The sequence below is a fragment of the Neodiprion lecontei genome, chromosome 2 (genome assembly GCF_021901455.1).
Source record: "Neodiprion lecontei isolate iyNeoLeco1 chromosome 2, iyNeoLeco1.1, whole genome shotgun sequence".
Classification (NCBI taxonomy): Eukaryota; Metazoa; Arthropoda; class Insecta; order Hymenoptera; family Diprionidae; genus Neodiprion; species Neodiprion lecontei.
Window position 1 is genome coordinate 18,852,072 of NC_060261.1, and position 22,608 is coordinate 18,874,679.

Here is a 22,608-nt window from a genome sequence, read left to right on the forward strand (position 1 = left end):
CTCAGCTGTAACATAGTAGTTACGCTATACTTCAGTAAGTGGAAACAGGCGATACAAATCGGCCGCGAGTGCGCGCCAGGTGCAGAATTTCACCATACATTGAATTCTGCTTCATTTCACCTACCCGGTTTGACAGGTGTAATTTAGGTGCTTAAACTGTAATTCGAACTTAAACGATGTTTAAAAATTGTTATTAAACCGAGGTGCTCGGATCCTTAACTTTCTTTTTATCCTCCCGTTCAAATTTGGAACACATCGATGTAGTGCAAGTTTTTTCTCAATTTTCCTTATTATCATTTCGACATCTATTTCCTGTTCCTTGATACATACTTAGAATCGGACGTAACAGTGCTTGATAAACCTGTGTCGTCGGAAAGAAACGCACCAGGATGGAGACGATGGAGAGGATGAACGGGAAGGTTCATCAAACCTCGGATTCACCATCTGTGTCAGCCGACATTCTAAACCCCTTCGTACATCGCCTTGAACTTGACACAACCTACGACAAGCTCAAGGTTAGACCATTCATAGATGATAGATAAGATCTAGTGAGAAAAGAGAATTTTCCAAAACGGCGAGAGAAAGGTGAAAAATAAGAAAAAGAGAAACGGGAAAAGGGAACAACTGTATGTCGAAGAACCGATTGGGATTGCTGGTAACGGTCGTTATAGATGTGCAGCGTGCGCAAATTGCAGCCCGTGCGGTCGTTGTACCCAAAAACCGGCAAGAATGCGTCTGACCGTGCTACATACACGTGTGTACACGATATATCATTTAATCGACCCAACCAATCTAATTACTCTGGAGGCTATGGAAGTATTCGATTGACTAGTTATACACACGAATTTAGTATGATTGATTGTTAATTACGCAGGTCTGCGAAACATAACTTTTAATTCCACCTATAACTAATAATGCCCATTTTCGCGTTTGAGATACGTGGACTTCGATATTTTGGTATATATACAACAACATCGAAATCGGCCAGGGCACCTCCTTAAAATCACCGTAAACAACAACTAGTGAAAGTAGATGAATATGTAAATATCAACACTACCATTAATAAATATATTTAACTCAGAAATTGGCAGTGAACTCCAGTGTATTACTGGAAGAAAGCAGAAATAAAATTTCTCAGAAAATTTAAGGGATAGAATTTTTTGAATATTTATTTCACAAATTCGTACCTAATACCTACCGAAATTTCTACTCAGATTTGTGGGGGGAACCATCGCAATTCTGTGTTATTCGAAATAAGCTATTTAGTTATGCATTATCTGTAAGCGTACAGAAATTTTTGCTTCCTAGATTCGAGTTGTGAGAGCGCGGCCAACGACCACAAAGAACGCAGATACGTACACGCGTGCTTTCTACTCTCCCTAGTACCTACGTGCAGATCATGCGGATTCTCTTTTAAGAATTGGAAACTCTACCGCGTCACTAGCACTGTATCACACCGAGCCCCAGTTTAATGATAAATCATGGAAATTTTGAAACGAGCTGATTTGTCATCACTCGTATACTCTTCCTCGTTTATTAACAAGTCACGTGCGATTTCTGGAAAAGCCTTTTACAATCGTTTCCAGTGCTGTCACACATTAGAGTCGCAAGAAGTTTCGAAGAGACGTCTTGGCGGTCGGAATTGAATTTGAGAACACATTTTCAATAATTTCAGTGCAGGAGACACGTACTGCATGATTGCGTATGCAGTTATAGGAATCTCTTTGGGATGTCATTATCACTATTATAGAAGTCTCCGGGCACTATATTTTTCACATCTGTCGGTGTAAAAATTAACACCACTCGTCGTTGGTGCCAATGACTGACACCGTACATACCCATACTACACCGCTATTTGTGGACCTCTGTAATACTCCACAGTGACATAAATTCATCACCGTATACCTCCAACAGTGTAGGTATACGATCCTTCACGAACAGTATTGACTGAAGCGTTAAGAAAGAAAACTGTTGTTTACTTTTTATGATATAAAGCAACGGGGTAGGAACTTTGACAATTTATTGGCAGGCTTTCTTGCAAGTAAATCGAAATCGAAACTCAGTTGTACCATGCTTCAAAAAGTTGCAGTCAAATTTTGTAAAAATACTGGAAGTACCCGTTGCGGCTCTTACAATTTTTGAATTAGACATATAGTTTTCAAAATTCTCACTGTTAATTTTTCTTACAGTAACCACTTTTCCAATTATCAATTAATCGAGTTTTATAAACGATTCTAATGGAATTATTTCTATATTCGAAAAAATATCCTCTTTGAGAGTTTACAACTTATGGTGATGTTATTTAAATTGTTAGTTCAATATTTGCTTCCATTCTACTGACTACTGACCTTATCAATTTGGTGACTGATTTTTGTAATTGATTCTTTGGAATCCACTACAACGATATTTTGTTCAGATTTCAATGTCACCATAAGCCAATTCTATAAAAACCATGTGCATATATGCGAGTGCAAGTTTTCTGTCATCTTCAAAAAATACCGTGTGCGTCTACAACATTATCGCTAGCTACAAGTGCCAATCTTTGCTGACTGTAATAAAGATAACTTAAATTTCGTTAGATTTTAGTAATGGTAAAAAAAAAAAAAAAACACGTTTTCTGTACGTGAAATTTGAAATACAGATTTGATGCTTACGGAAAAGAACCTCTCCAAAATTAAAAATAGAATGACGCCATCGACAATTCGCTTTTACCCAAAATCTTGGGCAGACGTTCAAATGACAACTCATTGTCAGTTTAAAAATAAAAATGTACAGATCTATTATTTGACATGTGTAGCCAACGTATGTACTGCCAATTAAAAAATTCGTAGTCTTTAAACCAGTCTATTTTATACGCCGTTCTCTTGAAGTCATTATCCAATAGACCTAACGAAGGGTTAATCACGAGACAAAAATGTGTACCCCAAATCTCTTTTTTATAAAAATCTCATAAGTCTCATAAGTTCTCGCAGCATTGCACCACATTTCATCACATCTTCTTACATATCCTGATCACTTTCAAACATCTCACCGGATTATTTCGCATTTCACGATATTTTCTTTCATATTTTACATTATTACATATTTTCTTGCCTGGAAGAAGGAGGATTTTTCCATTTAAAATACACGTGTTTCAAACACATTCTCAGTATATGTTTTACTGTAAGATTAATAATATTCAAAGTAATCTGTCACTACGAGATTTTAGCGGATATTGGTTCTACTGTGTGAGAAAAAGTTCACATCATCATACCAGCTAATCTAGACAAATTGCACTTCCTCTGAATGGAAAAAAGTCAATGTCGAGGGAGTGCAATCCGTCGAGATTGCATGGTACGATGATGTGAACCGAACCGAAATAAATTTCTTGTGGAAAACTTGAAATGAAAATACTTAAGTCCAATCTACTCTACTAGAAATTTGTAGTTGACGAACGCCAAGTCAGGATGTGGTAGAGCAAGACCGTGTCGAATCAACCCCGTGGAGAATAAGTCTGTTTTCAATAAGGTTGTGTGCAACATGTTTGTGCGCAAAGTGATCTGCGGTGAATCGGGCCTTCTCATTTAAAATTAAAGAACGGAATAAGGAGAAAAAAGGAGCATGATACGTATCATAGCACGTATTTAAATAAATATAAATTATAAATAAAATAAAAATAAATTCCATATTTGGTGCATATAAGGTACATGGCGTTTACGAAACGAACAATTTGCGCAGTGTTAGTAATGATAACGATACAGCTGCCTGGGGGAGGATTTCGCTCAGCTCAATCACCCAGCAGACCTCAACGCCATCAATTTTTTTCTTTGCGAAATAGCAGCCGTATGGTACGCTGGTATGAACGCGTTTTCTGGCCCCAATAGTCTGGTCGAGAAGTGAGTTCACTGAGAAAAATCGTTAGAATGGTCTTAAAAATATGGCGATTGGTGCATTGGATTCAGAATTTAAAATGATGAAACCGGTATTTTTTAATTAATCCGCCATTAAAAATTTCAATAGTTATAAACAAAAAACGAAAAGAAAAAAAGGGAGTCTCCGTTTTATAGCTATAATTTCAAAAATATAAAAGATAAATGAATTTTGAAAAAAGATCCTAAAAGAGGAGGAAATTTCCGATAAGAAAGTCCGTACTCCCGGAATTCTATCTTTATTATTTATAATTTTAATTTAACGTTGAAAATAGGGCTCCGCGCGGCCGTTTCGGTGCCTAGGCGTCACCGCCTAGCGAAGCATGCAACACGCAACAATTTTTTTATAACATTCAATATTAATTTAAAAATTTGAATAAATTATAGCGTTATCTAGACACTTGAAGGAATGTAGTCTTACCAAAAAAAAATTTTTAACTCGATTTTCGTTTAAGTTATTTCATTGTTAATTAACTCATTTTTCGTAGACTTGACTTTTCATAAAATCACTTGTAAAAGTTTAAAATATGGGTCTATAAATTTTTTTTCTTTTGTGAGCTCTTCGTATATAAATAATAAACAAGATTCAGTGGTAAAAGTTTATAAAAGTTTTTTCATTTGTTTATAATGATTTTCCAAAGTTATCAAAAATGGAAAAATCCGGCTAATGTTATGATAAAAATTTTTTTTCATAAATCTTGAATTTTGGTTGCTTTTAAATTGATATGTTGCGCTTATTAGCTTGGCTGAAAATTTTTTAACGTGTATTGATTAAAAATTTATTATAAATAAATAGACAAGTTGAATATTTTTGAAAAATTTTTTTCGGTCATTTTATTGTCTTAGTGAAATAATGATTTTTTAAAAAAAAATTTTTTCTTAAAAAAATTATTTAATTGTTTATAACTGTTTTTTTCATTTATCCACCATTTAAATTATTTATTAAGAAATAATTTTTTTTCTAAAAATCATCATTTACAGTTGTTAATATACTTATGAAAAAAATTTTTTTTTCTATTTGAATTTTCATTGTTTATTTTATAAACAATTTGTTATAAACAAATTTATATTTTCATTTTATTTTTTTTTTCGTTGCTTTAAAAAATTACAAATACAGCCATGTGCATCAGAGTTGTAAAAAAAATTTTTTTGGGTGAAGTATTTTAAAATTCAATAATAAATAGAGAAAAATTTTTTTTGGCGGATTAATTAAAAAATACCGGTTTCATCATTTTAAATTCTGAATCCAATGCACCAATCGCCATATTTTTAAGACCATTCTAACGATTTTTCTCAGTGAACTCACTTCTCGACCAGACTACCAAGGTTGATCTTTACGGACACGTGGCCAACTGAGCACAAGTTCAACTTTATGATTGGAACTTCTGAAAACCGTGACCATTATGGCGTACCTTACGACTTTTCTATCAACAAATAATGTTCGTACCACGGCCGTACAACCTTTCGGCCTCAGAACCAAAACTACTATTTCGGAATTTTGTTGTTCTACCTGAGAGTACCTCCGTTAATTTTTTGCCAAATTCTTACGTTTCCTGATTCGGAGTTTTCCAACCGAAAGTTTGGCAACTTTTGAAATATGTATAAAAATCTCATCATTGAATTCAAATTGTATCGAATTTAAAAAAAAAAATTCTCGAAATTTCTTAATCCAATTCTGGTCACCACAAATTGATTTGATAGTGAAAACTCGATATCTCGTCTCATCTTGACATTCTTACTTTTTTCACGAAATTTTTTGAAAGAAGCCAACAATTTTAATGAAGTCCTTACTCAATATGGTATCTTCAATGGTTTCGTTACAAATTTTTTAGAGAGTAAAAACATTGTATTCTTCGATGAAAGAGTCAAACGTCAAATACTTCACCATTTGTTGCATTGTTTTATTCGGTATAATTCGCCAAAAATGAGGCTATGCGATGAGGAATGATACACAGGTAAAAATATGTATGTCACTTTAATCATAGGATTGTATGAACTTTCATTTTCCATCTCAACTAGCTCCATTTTTGACGAACGGAATTAAATTCATTCATTGATCAAAAAATTTTACCTGCAAATTAAACAATATGCAATAAACGATAAAACGTTCATCGCCTGAAATTCTTGGTCAGATAATTCCGTGTTTTGCTCTTTGAAAACATTGTCTCCTCGAAAGCCTTTAGAATACTATTTTGGGTAAGCAGTTGAAATTTTTTGTTTTTTTCGAAAAATTCGGTGACAAATATTTTTACAAAAAATTTCCAGCATGCCGAAATAATGATTTTGCTCTGTCTGATAAGTTCTTGGCGATCAAAAGATGATTCATAAATTCAACATTTTTTTTTCAACTGTTTTCAACACGAGTCCAATGATGACTTTGTTTTTATTGATACTCTTCAGGACCGAGGTATCATCGGCAGAAAATTCTTGAAGTTTAAGAATTGCCAAATTGTGATTGCTCTAAACTCCGAAACGAGAACCCGAAAAATTGTACGAAAAATCAGCAGACGTCCTCTCACGTAATACAACAAAATCAAGAAAAAAAACGAAAATCAAAGGTGATGAGGTCTGGAGGGTGGTTGAGTTGAGAAAAATTCCCCCATCATACATAGTATCACAAATAAAAATGTATTTTTAATATTTTACACATATCAGATACATGAAGTACACAAAATGTAGAATTTATGTAGTGATAGCAATAATACAATAGTGCGCATTTTTGTGATACAGTTGATCCTAATACACAAAGTAGAAGTGTGACGAATTAGATACTAGAGAATGGAAAATTCTAACTATTCCATTACGCGAAGATTGCGTATTTTGCGTATTACTTATACATGGAGATCGTTGCTAACTTGAACGACAGGTGAATTAAATACCGAACAGTATATAACTAAAAATACTAATGAAAGAGAAAAAAATGAATAAAATAGAAACATCGAAATGAATACTCATGATAATTGCGTGAAATTTAAAAAAAGAAGGATCACACCACAGATCTTCTTGTCTGTGATGCATCGTGCGGGAGTATCAACTACCTCTATGTGTAGACAATAAATGCTACCGATCTAGCGCTTCATAAAGAAGAAATATTATTCATATTATTAGGGTCGTGATACTATTGTTATTTCCGTTTCCAAGTTACCATGATCATTAATTTTTAAAAACGAGACAATTACAAAAATGAACTCAATTAGGTCTTGAGATTCCTCCCGTGAAAGCCATTGTATCGAGAAAAATTTGTCGTAAAAGCTACACGGAGGGAAAGAAATTCTTGAACCAACATATTAGATTTTGCTGGAGTCCATTCGCTTCAATCTAGTACCCCTTATTTGTTCCAAATACGATGACTTCAATTCAACAATTTAGATTCAGTTAGTTTGTAAAATTGTTAAGCGAATTCCTTGATTCAACAAAAGCCTTTCTTGTCGCAATCGAGTGAACCTTTTCATGTGTTTGCGAAATTGAGTCAACCAAATATCATTTCATTTGAAGTTTATGCATTGTTGCTCCATGTCGCATGTTCATTACTAGAAACAATTACGTACTTCAAATCAAATAAGTACGTGATTCTAGCCAGCAAAAAATTTACTTTGATCGAATGTCACACTTTGATGATCTAACAAGGAGAGAAACAAGTAGAGAATATATTCATTGTAAGCAGTATACTAGTACTATAAACGGCCAGTAGGCGGTGAACTTTCTCGCTACGGAAGCAGCTTCGGAGATAGTTGTAAAACTGGGTAGTCTGCTAAGGAATCAGATATGGATGACGTAGTCATCAGACGTATTGCAATCGATGAAAATATAATACCAAGTTTCGGGTCATCGAAATTAAAATTGACGATGAATCAACAAAATGTTCAATTTATACTTCTACGTTTACAACAATAAATTTTCGGGTTTTACTCATTGAATATCGGGTAAATACTACAAAATTTCGAGTCAACAGAATTATAAAAGATATCATTCGAAAAATAAGTTTTGTGAGCTTCAACAACTCCAATGTTCAGTCATTGCTAAACATATTTGTAGCAACAAATGCCTGTTTCAACCTTTGAACTCTTGACTTGACAAAACATGAACTGAAACAAGCTCAATTTGTTTTGATAGAATAATTACATATTCTTAAAACAAAGTGATTGAGGTGCATTCAATCCATTTTTAGTAATTTTAATTACACATTTTCTGTCTCATCTTGAATAAATCGATAGTGAGCAAGATCATTCATTTATTCAAAGGCTTGATTCAATTCTGTATTAAGTTGACACAAGTATTTAATCCGACAAAACTGTTTTGTTGAATCAAGTAAGTAGTGTGTTCGCCACATTTGTCGATAGCATTTAGTACAATCAAACAAATACCACTTGACTCAAATAATCCTTTTCCTATGTGTATACAACAGAAATATGGTAGCTTTTTGACGATATATGAAAATAACTAGACCTACTTGTATTCATCTACTATATTGAATCAACGAGAATATACAAACTAAAATGAAAAATCAGGACGAGTTCACTATAAATCAAAATAAAAATAAAATTTTTATTTGGAACAATAATGCAAGTATGGCAGGTCTGGCCGTCTTCAATTTTGTCCTCAAACTGGCATATGTCTTGTGTAGCTTCCGCATCAAAGTTTTCGACAAGTGACAACTGGTAGATGTAAGCACATTGTATTTTTAATTGGTAAGTACTCGCTAGCTACGCACTCGTATGTACTCTTGCATGATTAGATATTTATGAACTTAGCCTCAATGCGTCAAATAAATCCAGAGAAATTTTTATTTGTGGTCTCGCTAAAGTGCTGTAAACTTCCCATCAATTTTTAAAGTCATTAAGTACTTTCATTTTTATACCGTCACCGAAAAATATATTTCTGGGTATAAAATAAAAATGAATTTTGTACAGCCCTGAAATTGAGTATAAATGCGGTACTGTGCTTATTTTTTTTGAATAAGATTATACATATTGTTATTATAACTATTGCGATAATTTGATATTAGTCAAATAGTACATTGATTTTAGGATCTCGTTTAACTGAAAAACTGTACCAAATTAATCAAACTGATTCAATTTGCATCAACCAGAAATTGTAGTATTGGCAACAATAGTTAGAGTGATTAGTTTGTAGATATGTGTACCAACATTTTCTTCTAATTTCAACAGTATTTAAACCGCTATTACAGCTATAGTCATTAGAATTTTCTAGTAACTATAACGAACGAAGTCCTTCTTAATGTAATCTTCTCTTTCCAAATCGATTAACATACGATTTGTACTATTAGGTAAAAATGACTCAATGTGTATAGGCAATTATCTTTTAAACGGTTACAGTTAGGAAAAGTCTATCTCGTTTTTTTTTTTTTTTTTATTAAGCGTGAAATTCTCTATACGAATCTCTATACAGATAGTTTATAAGTTAAGCCGTTGACGAAAAAAAACAAATGCAGAAACTTTTTCGAATTTTCTTTATGTGTTATTTAAATGAAAAATGGAAAACATGAAATAAGCACCTCCGAATATCAATATTAAGAGCTCATATTTAACTGAGATATTCTATTTGAGATGCTCGACCGAAATTTTGATGCGGGTATAAAAATTAAAAATTTTTTCAACAACCTAATGCATGTATGTATGCATCGGGTAGTTCATACAATTTCAACCTGGGTTTGACCCTTGACCTGTCGGAACTGAAAAAAATTTTAAATCCGGTGTGACATATGAAAATGTTTAAGCAACCATCTATGGTAAAATGACTCCCACTTTCAATTTTTTTCACGGTTTTTTCGGAAATAGCTTGAAAACAGTGAGAAGCAAAAATCTCCTCCTTCCGGCTCTAAACTTAAAAATTTTGATACGTGGCACACGATTTTTCCGACTTTTTTTCAAATTTTGAAATTGCGTCAGTCAGTAACATAGTTTTGAAAAATTGTAGAAAATTAAAACCGCGTCGAAAAAATCTAAAAAAAAACCGAGTGCCTTTTAAAGCAAGTAAGGGTCAGACCCAGGTCGAAATGATATGGACAGGATATATATATGTGTGTCTGTGTGTGTATGGGGGAGACCGGGGCATGACGGACCCACCCAAAAAAATTGACAAAAAGAATTTTTTGTCTCAATACCGAGATATTATTAGAGGTTTGTTCGATATGTGTTGAATCAAAATGTGCAACATTCTTTCAGAAGAAAAAAAAATTTTTTCCCAAGATTTAAAAAATAATGATATTTCAGATAAAGGCCGTTTTCTGCGGAATATAATTTTTTTTTTCCAATTACGACAAAATAATGATGAATCTATTCGAGATAGATCAAAACAACTCGTACCCGGCGCTCAAACGCTACGAAAATAATTAACGGCTCAGGGGGTCCGTCGCTCGTGCCCCGATCTCCGCCATACATACCGTGAGTGTCAAATATAAATGTGAAATCAACCCTCTGCCGGCTAACATGGACGATATCGTCCACTCTGATTTTCTCACTTATCGGTGTCTGGGGAGCTTTTCATTGTACAATCATTTCTACTAATCAATTAATTGAAAATTTCGTAATGCAAACTGTTGAAATATCAGGTAGGCACCTGAAACCGATTGACTGAATTTTTTGGAAATTTTTGAAAAGTCGTAAGTGGGGGAAAAAGATCCCAGGACGGATGTTGGTCAGCAATGTCAGTAAAAAAATCCCATGGCTGGCAGAGCGTTAATCGTTCTTTGCAGGGCAATGATCGCCTCAAGTACGTGGCTATAATAAGGATAGAATGAGATACCAGTCACTTCCTCTTCACTATCCGGTAATACTAAGTAGACTTTTACGCCTGTAGCAGGTAGTTGTACCCATTTCTCTCATTTATCAATTTGTAATTAGTGAATTCTTGGCTAGACCCACGGTGCGTCGCGCCGTGGCGAGAATTATTTACTGTTATAGTAGTGCGACAAAATATTCGTCTGTTAATAGTGCTTGAGAATTACCGGTTGCTGGGCATCCGACCACTCTTTCACTCATCGTCTCAATGCCTGTGGCATTCGATTCTAGTACGCTTAATAAGTAGGTTAGTGAAAGAGAAGTGAAGGTAGGTAATTTCAATACACAAACTTTTATTCGTTAAGGCGATGCTATAGTCAGTCTTTATCGACCGAGTCAATTGGAACTCATTTCGACTGTTACCAAAGCCTCTACAGTACTGATGTAAAAATATCACTGCAGTCAGCACAATTCTACGTGCAATGCTAAACGAAAATACCGTAGAGCTTTTTTATTTTCTGGGATTGATAAAATGTAAAGAAATTCATTTATGCAATCAATGATAATTTATTATAATTGATGTATATTTATATGGTTTATTTTTGCAGCTACAAAAATAAATTTCCTCGCATATTTGTTGCGAAAATTTTTCTCGGTTACTTGTATTTGGTCTTATACGTAGAATAAGTGCTGACTGCGGCATTTTCACATGAATAATGCGTAGGTTTAGATGATTGTCAAGACATGTGATTAATTTTGTTGACCTTGATGGAGCCATAAGAACTTTCTATTGGCGTGCGTTTCGAGCCCATAAAACATCCACAAATGAAATTTTCTGTTTGTGTTATTTTCTTTATTGTAGTAGATATAATCGAAAATGCAGTTAGTTGTAGGCTGAGAAAAGTTACGTCAATTTAGACCACCATCATCAAAATCCGTTAAATCCATTCTCGAGATACTTTCAACATCCCATTTCTCCATTTTTAAAGAAAACACGCGGCTTTAGGCTGAACGTGAGCCAGCCTCCGAATTCCCCGTTTTCACACTGCCGGATCCAAGTTCACAGGAAAAAAATATGAATATTAAATTCGGATTTCGAACTACAAATTCAGATTTGTAATTGACAGTTTAAAAACCCTTAGGTACCGTACACGAAAATATGACAATCTTTTCAACTTTGAATCACTATAATGGATGCACCATTACAAATTTTGAAAGTCTGACCTTGGATTCGTTGTCAGTGACCCAAAAAACCTCCGCCTACTATTTTCTGTTAAAATCCAAATATTTTCAGATTTTTTTTCACCATATTGAATTGGCCATGTTGGATTTCGCAAATCTGACCTCAGATTCGTAAAAGCCAGCCAACAAACCTTCGAGTACCAATTTTCATCCAAATCCAACTGTTTCTAGTTTTTTTTCAACCTATTTGATACGCCAAATTTAAATTCTGAAAATTTGAAAGATATCATGATTTTTATACTATTTTTTGAAATTTTGTTATTTAAAGGATTCAAAAAGTGCTGAATATATTGAACCAAAAATTTCATCGGTTCTAAGTTTGGAAAGGCAGCATCAATTGTGACCAATATCATTGAAATTGGTAACTCGCTCTCGAGATATCGTCGGACAAAAAAATTCATCGCACGCATACATATATACATACATTCAGCCAAAAATGGCCGGAGGAGATTCCCTAGATTTTGAAAAGTCGAAATCTAGTGATAACTCAACTTTTAATTTTCAGGGTAATTACAATAACTTACTTTTTTTTTTTAAAACAGAGAAACAGAAAGTTAAAAAGAAGTTACAGTAATCACCTGAAAATAAAAAGCTGAGTTTTAACTTGAGCTCTACGTTCTCAAGTTTAAAGAATCACATCTAATCATTTTTGAAAGTATGTTTGTGTGCCTATGTATGTGCATGCAATTTTTTTCTCTGACTATATCTCGAGAATAGGTCACCAGATTACAATAACTTTGTTCTTAATCGACATGAAATTTTCAAACATAGTCTTATGTTATGTTATGCATTATTAGATTTTTACTTTGATTGGTTCAGTACTTTTTGAATTATTTAAATAACAAAATTATAAAGGATAAAATATAAATCATGGTATTTTGTAATGGATGAATGGTTTTGTATGAAAATTGGTACCATATGGTTTTTAGGTCGTGATCACAAATCTAAAATCAGATTTGCAAAATTTATATTCGGTGTAATTGTTACGGGGTAGATGAATGTGATAACGACGAGCGGCTATCAATGACCGCATCCGTACCCAGCCGTGATGGTATTACAGCCTATTTTGGGTTCGTAACCCGTGAATTAAGGTGATGGGAAAATGGAAGAAATTTGTATTGAGGAATTTTAATGTTTGATCATATAATCGATGTAACAAAAATATGGAGAGTACAATGAGAAGATGTGGAAGAGAAATTGTCCGCAGCAGGGAAAAGGGGAGAGGTGAATTTAGATGTTGGCCGAATAAAGGGTAACTTGATAGTGAGTATATATGGGACAAAGTGGTGTACGAGACCGGCATGCTGCAGTTTAGCAGTGTAGGGAGCAATCTGCTGACTAGGTATGTGAACCAAGGCAGCGAGGTGATGATAAGAAGGGCGGGGTCAAAACTTGAAAGGATCAATATTTGGAATGATCGATATATCGAAATTTCAGTCATGCGAAAATAAAATAACAAAAGATGAATTTTTCGAAATCTTTATTTTCGAAAGTGTTACTGATTGCAATGAATATCATTGATCGTCAGTGAATGATGACTCCCAACCGATAAGAAGAGGATGCACGATATAAGATAGGTAGCTGTAAGTGTGTGGAAACAGAGTTGCAGGAACGTGAGGTATGGAGGATGTAACATAATCAATATGTTAAAAAAATCACAAACATTTGGATTTCGATGAAAATTGGTAGTAAATGGTTTTTGTGATCGCTGGTCATGAATTGAAAATCAGTTCAGAAAAAACTGAACCTTATAGCTGGAGATACATATGTAGTCCAAAACCCAAAATTCATCTGCTTTTAATATACTACGGTACCTAACCGTTTTTTAGGCACTGATCTCGAATTTGACATTGTGCTTCCAAAGTTCGAATAAGATAATCGAATAACTTTCGTTGTCGTCGTTGTAATCATTATCGTTATTATTATCATTATTCTCATTTTAGCTCGAAACAAGTTTGAAAACGGGATATTCAAAGTTGATCAAGGTTAGTTGGTCGGAACTTCATACATGAGATTGATTTTGAATTTCCGTTATTAAGGATGTGACACATTTGTCACCTGCAGGTTCATATTGTCCCTCAAGGATTTGAATCCAATTTTTAAATTGTATCACATAGTTAAATATGGGACATTACCAACTATGTGTGAACAGATTAGCATAAAAATTAGTCCTATCAGCAGGAATGCCAATGGAATCGATGTTTTATTATGATATGAAGACATTATAACTACTTACAATTAGTAATCGTGTTTGTTTCCAAATCAATCACCATGTAATATTTTCTACGCGAAAATGAAGAGACCCTGCAGATAGTCGATGTTATATTCTCCAACTAGAAAGTAAGTTGAATGTGTAAAAAATCAACAAATCTCTTCAAATGAAGAACTTTCGATTCGACGATGATTGATGCTGTCTTACTTTCTTAGTTGCGTAACAACTTTTAATATTGAGTATGAGGTATTTCTCTTGTGTATAGAAAATAGATACCCGAGCTTAAGATTTAATATGTTCGTTCGATTTCACTTAACGATGAATCATTTTATTTAGAAGATAATTCTACATAATCCGCCATGACAATTTTTTTTATCAAATAAGTATTGTTAATTATGTCATTTTTGAAGATCGCTCTGATCTTGACTTTAATAAGCAGATAGCAGTACTGCATTGGCTATTGGGTGAAAAAAAAATCTGTTCCGGTAAATATGTGACAAACAGTTTATCAAACAAAATGAACTCTTGTGGAGTGAAATTGAATCAGTCCACTAAATTTTTCACTGTTTTAAAGCGGTGTGGAATAAAACAAATCGATATCAAAGCTCTGGTTCATAATTTTATTCCTTTTTCCGTATTAGTAGGGGGTAAGGTAGCTTAACAATGTACTTATTTGATAACCATTGGACGTTTGATTATCTTGCAATGAATTAACAGAGAGTATAAGGTTTTGAGCGCACACATGCCCTCAGTGATTCCAAGATTGTTAATTTTTCGGCCTAGTAGGATTTGATGTTCGATGTAGATGTTGAATGTAATGTTATCGACTGAACACCAAAGCGTCACCTCCGTTTACCGACAAACGCGTGGAATTATATGAATTACACTCAAACACTTAGATCACTTGGCCTCCCTGAATAACAAACATTGCCCAAGTTCAACTCTCTTCAATAGAATATGGTTCCTCAATGGCACGCTTCACAGGTTACTGAAATACGAATTTTTCAAGCAGTCGTCGGAAAAAGTTACTTTTGTGGAGCACGTGTATAGTGCCCTATTTTTGAATAGCGCAGTAGAACAAAATTGGCGCGTGCGCACAACTCAATTGTAATAATTTACACACTAGGACCTTCTGCGCCGGATGCCAATTTTCGAAAAAACTCAACTTTACGCACTGTGTCGTTGAGCGTAGGTCACTTTATCCCAATTTTACGTACTGTTAGTGGCACCTCCTTTTCTTCTCTAAACAAACTTTTCATAGATGTTGGAAAAAAGTAGGGTGTGTCACGCATGAGAATGGGTGATATCCGAGACTCGTGTGATTACAGTGCTTACCTGTACGGTTCGCACTGTACTTCACATTCATTAGAAATCTCCCAGTTTGTGTTCTCGAAACATAATATAAATATAAGTATACTAATTTAGATGGAGTAAAACTTTTAATTGAAAACAAATGAATAAAAGTAACTCGGCCAATTTTCGAATTATCAAAAATTGTCCTTCCAGATTCTGATTCATCTTTCCCAGAGGGATGAAAAAAAATTGCTTGTCCACGTATTTGCTATTAGAATCAAACGTACCACGAGTATTAGAGTAAATGCAACAGTCCGAAGCCAGGCACGAACGGCCTATGTAGCGCACGCTCTCTCGTCGAACATACCCGAACTCACGGACGCGAGAGCGCGCGCTACATCTAATGCCGTTGGTGCCTGGCTTCGGACTGTTTCACTTCCTTAAATACTCGTAGGCCAGGAAAAGAATCGAAAGGTAGTGCGTGTCAAATATTTATTCGGAAACTCGATCTAAGGATAATTCGATGACGCTGAATCTAATGGAGATAATTATTTTGCAATCGGCTCCAGAGATCATTGTAAAAAAAAGGTTAAACCGTTTAATTCGGAAGCTAATAACTTTATCAAAACATACGTCAAACAAAACTTGTTGGGGCAAAAAAATGTATCCTGTTTTCATTTTTGTATCTTCAAAAATAAGGGAGTAAAAGGTGAACGAAATTTATTTTTAAATAGAATTTTTTTTCAGTCGAAGCACCAACGGGAACGTAGGGACGCAAAATATGTCTGTCTCGTAGACACTGCCGGCCAAAATTTCGGATACGCCAGTTGAAATTTCTTGACGCACTTAAAGTCTAACTTTAAGCGATCTCAAAAATAAATATAATCAAACGTTCCAAACAGCGTTTTAAAGAAGACAAAGTTATCTTCATTTCGATTTTTTGTAAAATTCTCTACAACTTTTTTTTGGCCCTGGTACGTATTTTTGAACGTGGCCGTTTTTCGGCTATTTTTTAGCCGTTGGAAATTAACTCCTATTCTCGGGGAAAAAAATTCCCTCAGTTTTTTCTATGTCAAAAGTAAGAAGTATATCAAAAGCTACATTTGAATCTTCAAGAAAGTCTTGTGCAATTTTTTTTCACCCGAATACTGTATTTTTAGCTAAAAAAAGACATGTTTTAGAAAAAAGCTGTAAATTCGATAACTAGAGAGTTCAGAGAAAACGTCAAGAGGGTGAAAAGTTGCATGGGTTCACACTAGATTAACTTGCTTTTTAATATAAAAAAATAAATAAATAAATAAAAAATAGTCAATTACATACGTCACTCCTCATCTCTACGAGTTTTTCGTTGTAAAAAAAAAAAATCGCGCTTGCGCCAACCAACCCATATTTATCGATATATTAATTTTTTCGTAATAATTAGATACAAGTCTTGATTACGTAAAGTAATAATTATGCCTCATTTTTTAATACGAAGTTTGTCATATCCAGTGAATTTTACACGTTAAAACGTTCCGGAACAGGAGACATTAAAAAAAATTGTGTCACGAAGTCGCTGAAAATGTTCGTACGTTCTGTTCGCACTAAGGACTGCCGAAACAAATTGAAAAACCAAAATATCTTCAGATTTATATAGAGCAATTGTTTACCTTCATACACTCAATGCGACGCTTACAACTAGATGTAGAGTTTATTTTATTTTTTATCTCGAGTTTTTGTTTACATCGTATGTAAGTCACGCAAAGTATAATGTTTTGGTGAAAGAATGTAAATTCGGAAAATTGGTGATTTCGAAAAATTAACGACGTAGCCAGGAATCGAACCTGGCGTCTAGAGATGCTTGACCGAGCCTTACTCCACTAGACCACTAGCATCTCTAGACGCCAGGTTCGATTCCTGGCTACGTCGTTAATTTTTCGAAATCACCAATTTTTCGAATTTACATTCTTTCAACAATATTCTTCTCATAGAAAAATGATTTGCACATCCGCATATCATTCATTAGACGGCATTGCTTGTCTTACGTGGCTTCTCATCGGAAGCAAGGATTCAAAAGGGTAAAAACAACATCTACACATTATAGTCCTCCTTATACACAGTGCTTGAAGAGAAGAAATTTCTTATTCACATATAATATTTTGGATTCGTTTCGACAGTTTCTTGTGCGATCGGTACGTGCGAAGAGTACGTGGTACCATTTTTTTGTATTTTTCCTCTTCCAAGAAATTTTAACGTGTAAAATTGACTGAATATTAAAAACTTCGTATTGAAAAACGAGGCATGATTATTACTTTACGTAATCAAGGCATGACACATCTAATTATCGCGAAAAATTAATGTATCGATAAATATGGGCAGGTCGGCGTAAATGCAATACGAAATCTATATACGAATGCAACATTTTTTTATTATTTGAAACTTTGAGGTTTTGTCCCCCCCCCCTCCTTGAATGGTTTTTAGTTTTTTTTCCCCTATTTTTGAAGATACAAAGATGAACATAGGATACTTTTTAACGTTTTATTTTTTATTTTTTGTCCGGAACAACTTGTGTTTGACATATTTTTTGATAAAGTTATTAGCTTCCGAATTGAATGGTTTAACCTTTTTTTTCATTATCATCTTGGTGGTTGATTGCAAAATCACCATGACCATTCCATTCAGCGTCATTGAATTACTCTCAGATCAAGTTCCTGGATTCATATCAAAAGGTACCATTTGTCATGCTTATTTATTGGTCTATTACGGTATAGCCCCTTTTACACTAAGAAAATTTCGTATTTTTTCAAACTATGCGGTTATCAATTCATGTGATAATTTATTAATGTATCAAAAAAAAAGAGAAGAAATAAATCTTAATCAAATCAATGTTTTATGAAAGAATTAGATGGATTCTCGTAAGAACTCTTGAATCGGTCACGTGACCCAGGCTCGAAACACGTTAATTCACTGACTTACATACAATAAACAAACGTGATCACTTTAATTTTTTTCCATCTCTAGTTGAACTAACAGTTCTAAGTAACTTGCGTTGGTCATATTATCTAGAATTAGAAAGCAGCATGACGCGCAACTTTCGACTGGAAATTTCTCTTCCAAACTTCATAGGGAAAAAACTAACGTGAAAATGGAGTATTTTCAATTTTGAATACTTTCTAGTGTCCAAACCTGACTCCAACTTTTGTAGGAGATTTCAGATTGTCTTCCCGAACACCTGATTCAGAACAGACCTGAACAGTTACCTGCTTAAAATTTGAAATTTTGTTTTTCCCCGCAGAATTTCAGATCTCAAATAGTAAAGATTTATCAAAAGTGCCTAATACTAGAAACATAACTGTCTGATTTGGATCAGAGGTCACAATAAATGATGGGGCAATCAAGAAACCGCTGTGAAATATCATCCAAAAGTACTTCTAAAAACCTACGAATTGAGTGTGAAATTTGTTTCTGTCGTACGAGACTCGGAGATTTTGAGTTATACTCTTTTAGAGAATGTGTCTACCCGGTTAGAAACTCCCGCAATTCGAAATTTAGGAACTTCTGAATAGTTCATCTGACAATGAGTACCCAGTGCGTGTGGATCATAGCATTAGGTAGTACCATGTATGTATACAAATGAGTCTCGTCTCAACTTTCACAGTTGGGGTTGATGAAATCAACTTAGGCATTCTTATACACGAAGGAAACAAGTGCCCAGCTATCAAACCGTCAGATCATGCATGTCACGGAGAATCAAAAATCATCCGGTGCAATTATATTTAATTTAAGGATGAATATACTATCTTAATCTAAATAATTCAAACTACGTACCGACGACTGATCAACTGTTGAATAGATTCGCATACAAGTAAAAAAACTCACATACGTAAACCACAATTGAAGAACCTCGTTAAAAGTCGTAAATGGAAGTGTTTATTTTATTTGATAACAGCATACCACTGTGTAAGACTTGAAAAAATATGAGGCTGTGTAATTCTTAGAAGCACTTTTTGAGAAAAAGAAATAATGCGTGTATCAGAACTAGATCACAGTGAACTCTTGAAACAAACAGGTTTCGAAACCATCTCCATTCGGATTTCCCGCCGAAACGAAAAAATTATATATCCTCGTATTTATCTTGATGCCATATTCGTTACACCATTTTTTGCATTTTTAACGTAATAGGGGAGGGTGCAATGTGAGAACGATTCACTTTGGATGCACTATTGAATAAGAAATATGATTTATATGAATTATACTTTAAATATTGACATATCAGAGACTTTAGGGACTATACTAAATATACTAAATACAATGCTGCCATACTGTAATAAATAATTTTACGTCTTGCTCATTCGTATTTTAAAGACGATTCGAAAAATCAGTTTTTGAAGTACGCTACTACTTTTGCACTTGAACAGAAGTATGGTAAACATATCAACCATGACATTGTATTATAACCTTCCAAATCTAACTGCCAAACTGTAAAAAATCGTTAATCAACTTTCAAGAAAACTGCTCATTTACGGCAGTATGGTGACTATTCAGACCCGTCAAAACGGTATGGCACGGTAACTTTCGTGAATGTCTACTTGGAAGGAATCAGTTGAAGCAAAAATGAGCCTGTAAAAGATGGTTTAAAAAAAAAAAAAAACTTACCTGCTTCGACAAGTATGGCGGGCTGTAAGCTTCATCTCACGAGTATGGCATTTCGCTCCGTCCAAGTTTTTTTTTTCATAATCCACCGGAAAATGAAAGATTCTTTGTGTAAAAAATCGTTGAAACGCGTAGTTTATCCAACAAGTTCGATACTTCGTCCTGCAATTACCACCGACTAGCGCTATGACTATCATTTTCTTTCCATTAATTATGTAATTCGATCTCCGAAGGGGTGCAATACTTGTAATAAATGAGTTGGGATTTTTTGTCACAATCTCCCGGCCTAGAAGGCATATCCTCTCCTCCAGTGTTCTTACTCCTTCACTCGCTGGGTCAGCGAGCATCATTTACATCAACGAGGCACTTTCGGCCTTCGGATCTCTACAGACTGCCACAAAAACTTAGGCAAAAAGACTGGGTTTCAAGTACGTCCGGCATCAAAATGGCGTTATTTTTATCACGAGAACCGATGGCACTCACACTGTATTCAAACTACGGATGATCGCGATGTCATAGTCATACTGACTCTCTCTGAACTCTCGTCTGTATTCTCGTAGTGGCTGCCCTGTTCCGAACTCTGCTTCTGATGTCCAATGTTCTCTTCGCCTGTACCATTTCAACGCTACTTTGATCCGCGGCCACATTAACGATGTCCGCTTCCATTCTTCTTCTCTTATAGGTATGCAACGTCATCACTGCCAGTGGAACGTGGTTCGACGTGCAGATTCCAGACGTATTTGTAACCCTTCCGAGCTACGCATTTTTGCGAAATGATTGGTTGGGGAAAGTTAGTGGTGGGCATTGCTTGTTATGTTAGCGATAACTTCAGAGTAAAGGTATTGGCTGCTTTTCCCCATTAGTCCTCCACTAGCCCCGAATTTCGCACCGTGGCCGTTCCGTTTAAAAACTTGTCGTCTCTGAATTAATGCCCACATGTGTACCAGAATTTTGACTGGCATTCTTTCTTCTCTTCCACCACAGTGGATGAATTGCTGTCTCCCAAACTGTCTCCCAAAAAACTTGGTTGCTGCATTAGACCAGCTTGCACCATACGTGTTCTTGTCTCCCAAACGGATGAATCCTGCGTAGATTTCACCGGAATTGCATAAGCTTATTCGTACTAGGGACACACTTTATAGAGCCTACCGTCGTCGATCCAGAAGTCTTGCCTCACTTTAACGTTATCGAGACGTTCATGAGTTTGCGTATAAAAGGCATCTCTCAGGCTTGGTGAGAATTTTATGTGGGCAGGCTGTCCGCCATCAGGAATTCCTGTGCGCTCTGAAAGGAGCTGAAGCATCTCGGACTACTGGCTTCAGGCTCTAATAATCAGGATCTTTTTTCTCTGGACGAATGAAATTCTTACTTTGCCAGCGTATCCCAACTCTTCGGGAAATAGTCATTCTTCGAAAGCGTGCCTTGCCCTCCGCCCTATAGTGAACTTCCTTGTACTTCAGCGATACCTCACTTGAAGCGCTCTTGAAAGCGATCACTCACTTTACATCGCAATCACGAGGTGTTGATGATCTATCATCGCAAAATATCAAGGATCCTCTTCCTCTACTTTTCTTGTCCATTTTGACACTTTTTAATTAGTTTCTGTCCTCAGCAGTTTATTCTTTCCAATGAAAGCAGGGGTGCGTTCTGCCGTTCGCTAAACTCAATTCTTCCTCTCTCAAGCATTTCCGGCCAATCTCTATTGTCTTGATTCTTTTTAAGGTGGGTACTATCGTATTGTTTTGGATCAGATCATGGTTTTTCTTATTAGCCGTTAGTTTCTCTCAGTTAAGTTTTCACCCTTGACTTAATAGACGGTCGGCGCCGCTGAGGCTCACCGAAGACATTCATAGATGCATTGATAGCCGTAAGATTATTCTTGTCATTCTTTTTGATTTTCGGTAAGCTGTTGATTCTGTGCTGCTTAAGAAACTCTATGATATGGAATTTTCTCTGACTGCTCTGAAATGGATAGCCAGTTATCTCAGGCAGTGGATGGCGGCAATGGACAACTGTCCTCTTGGCAAAGCCTAGATTAGGGTGTCCGCAAAGGCTCGGTACTTGGCTCCCTTTGATTTCTTATTTTTATCAATGATTTGTGCAATGTCTTAAGCTTCTCAAACCATCTCATCTCTGTGAACGATCTGCAAATTTATTCGCAGACTCCTATTTGCTGTCTGGCGGATGCTATCCGCAGTATTAACAGTGATATCGACGCTGTTTCAGGGTGGAAGCGCTTCTAAAAAAGGGCTAGTTTGCTTCAATTTTCCACCGATCGATGCCAGTTTTCTCATGTTTTTCACTTCCCTAGATTAATTTTCAAAATTTGACACGCCAATAAGAATAGATCGTTATCCAAAAAAAAAAAAAAAATTACTCAATATTCAGATCTCAGGGAACACTTTTGCACAAAAAAAAACCAGAAGTGCGAGAACTTTCAGGACAGCGTTTAAGCCACCCGTAAATCAGCAGCAAAGGTGACGGCATTCCAACAATAAAAGTTGCGTTGTCTACCGTATACATAGGTATGAGTGGTAAATTTTTCAATCTTATAATATTTCTATCGAGGGTTGTACATAAA

General features: G+C 35.2%; 1 protein-coding gene across 3 annotated transcripts in view; it reads left to right on the forward strand.

The window, feature by feature from the left end:
* Positions 1 to 27: 27 nt before the first annotated feature.
* Positions 28 to 22,608, forward strand: part of LOC107222526 (lysophosphatidylcholine acyltransferase) — a 112,505-nt gene continuing 89,924 nt past the window's right edge. For 2 of the 3 annotated variants that reach the window (XM_046733001.1, XM_046733002.1), the window contains exon 1: positions 29 to 515. In XM_046733001.1, coding sequence (XP_046588957.1) covers positions 390 to 515 — 126 coding nt within the window. In that variant the 5' untranslated portion in view covers positions 29 to 389. Of the gene's footprint in view, positions 516 to 22,608 lie in introns of all 3 variants that reach the window. The other variant, XM_046733000.1, reaches the window with a different exon arrangement.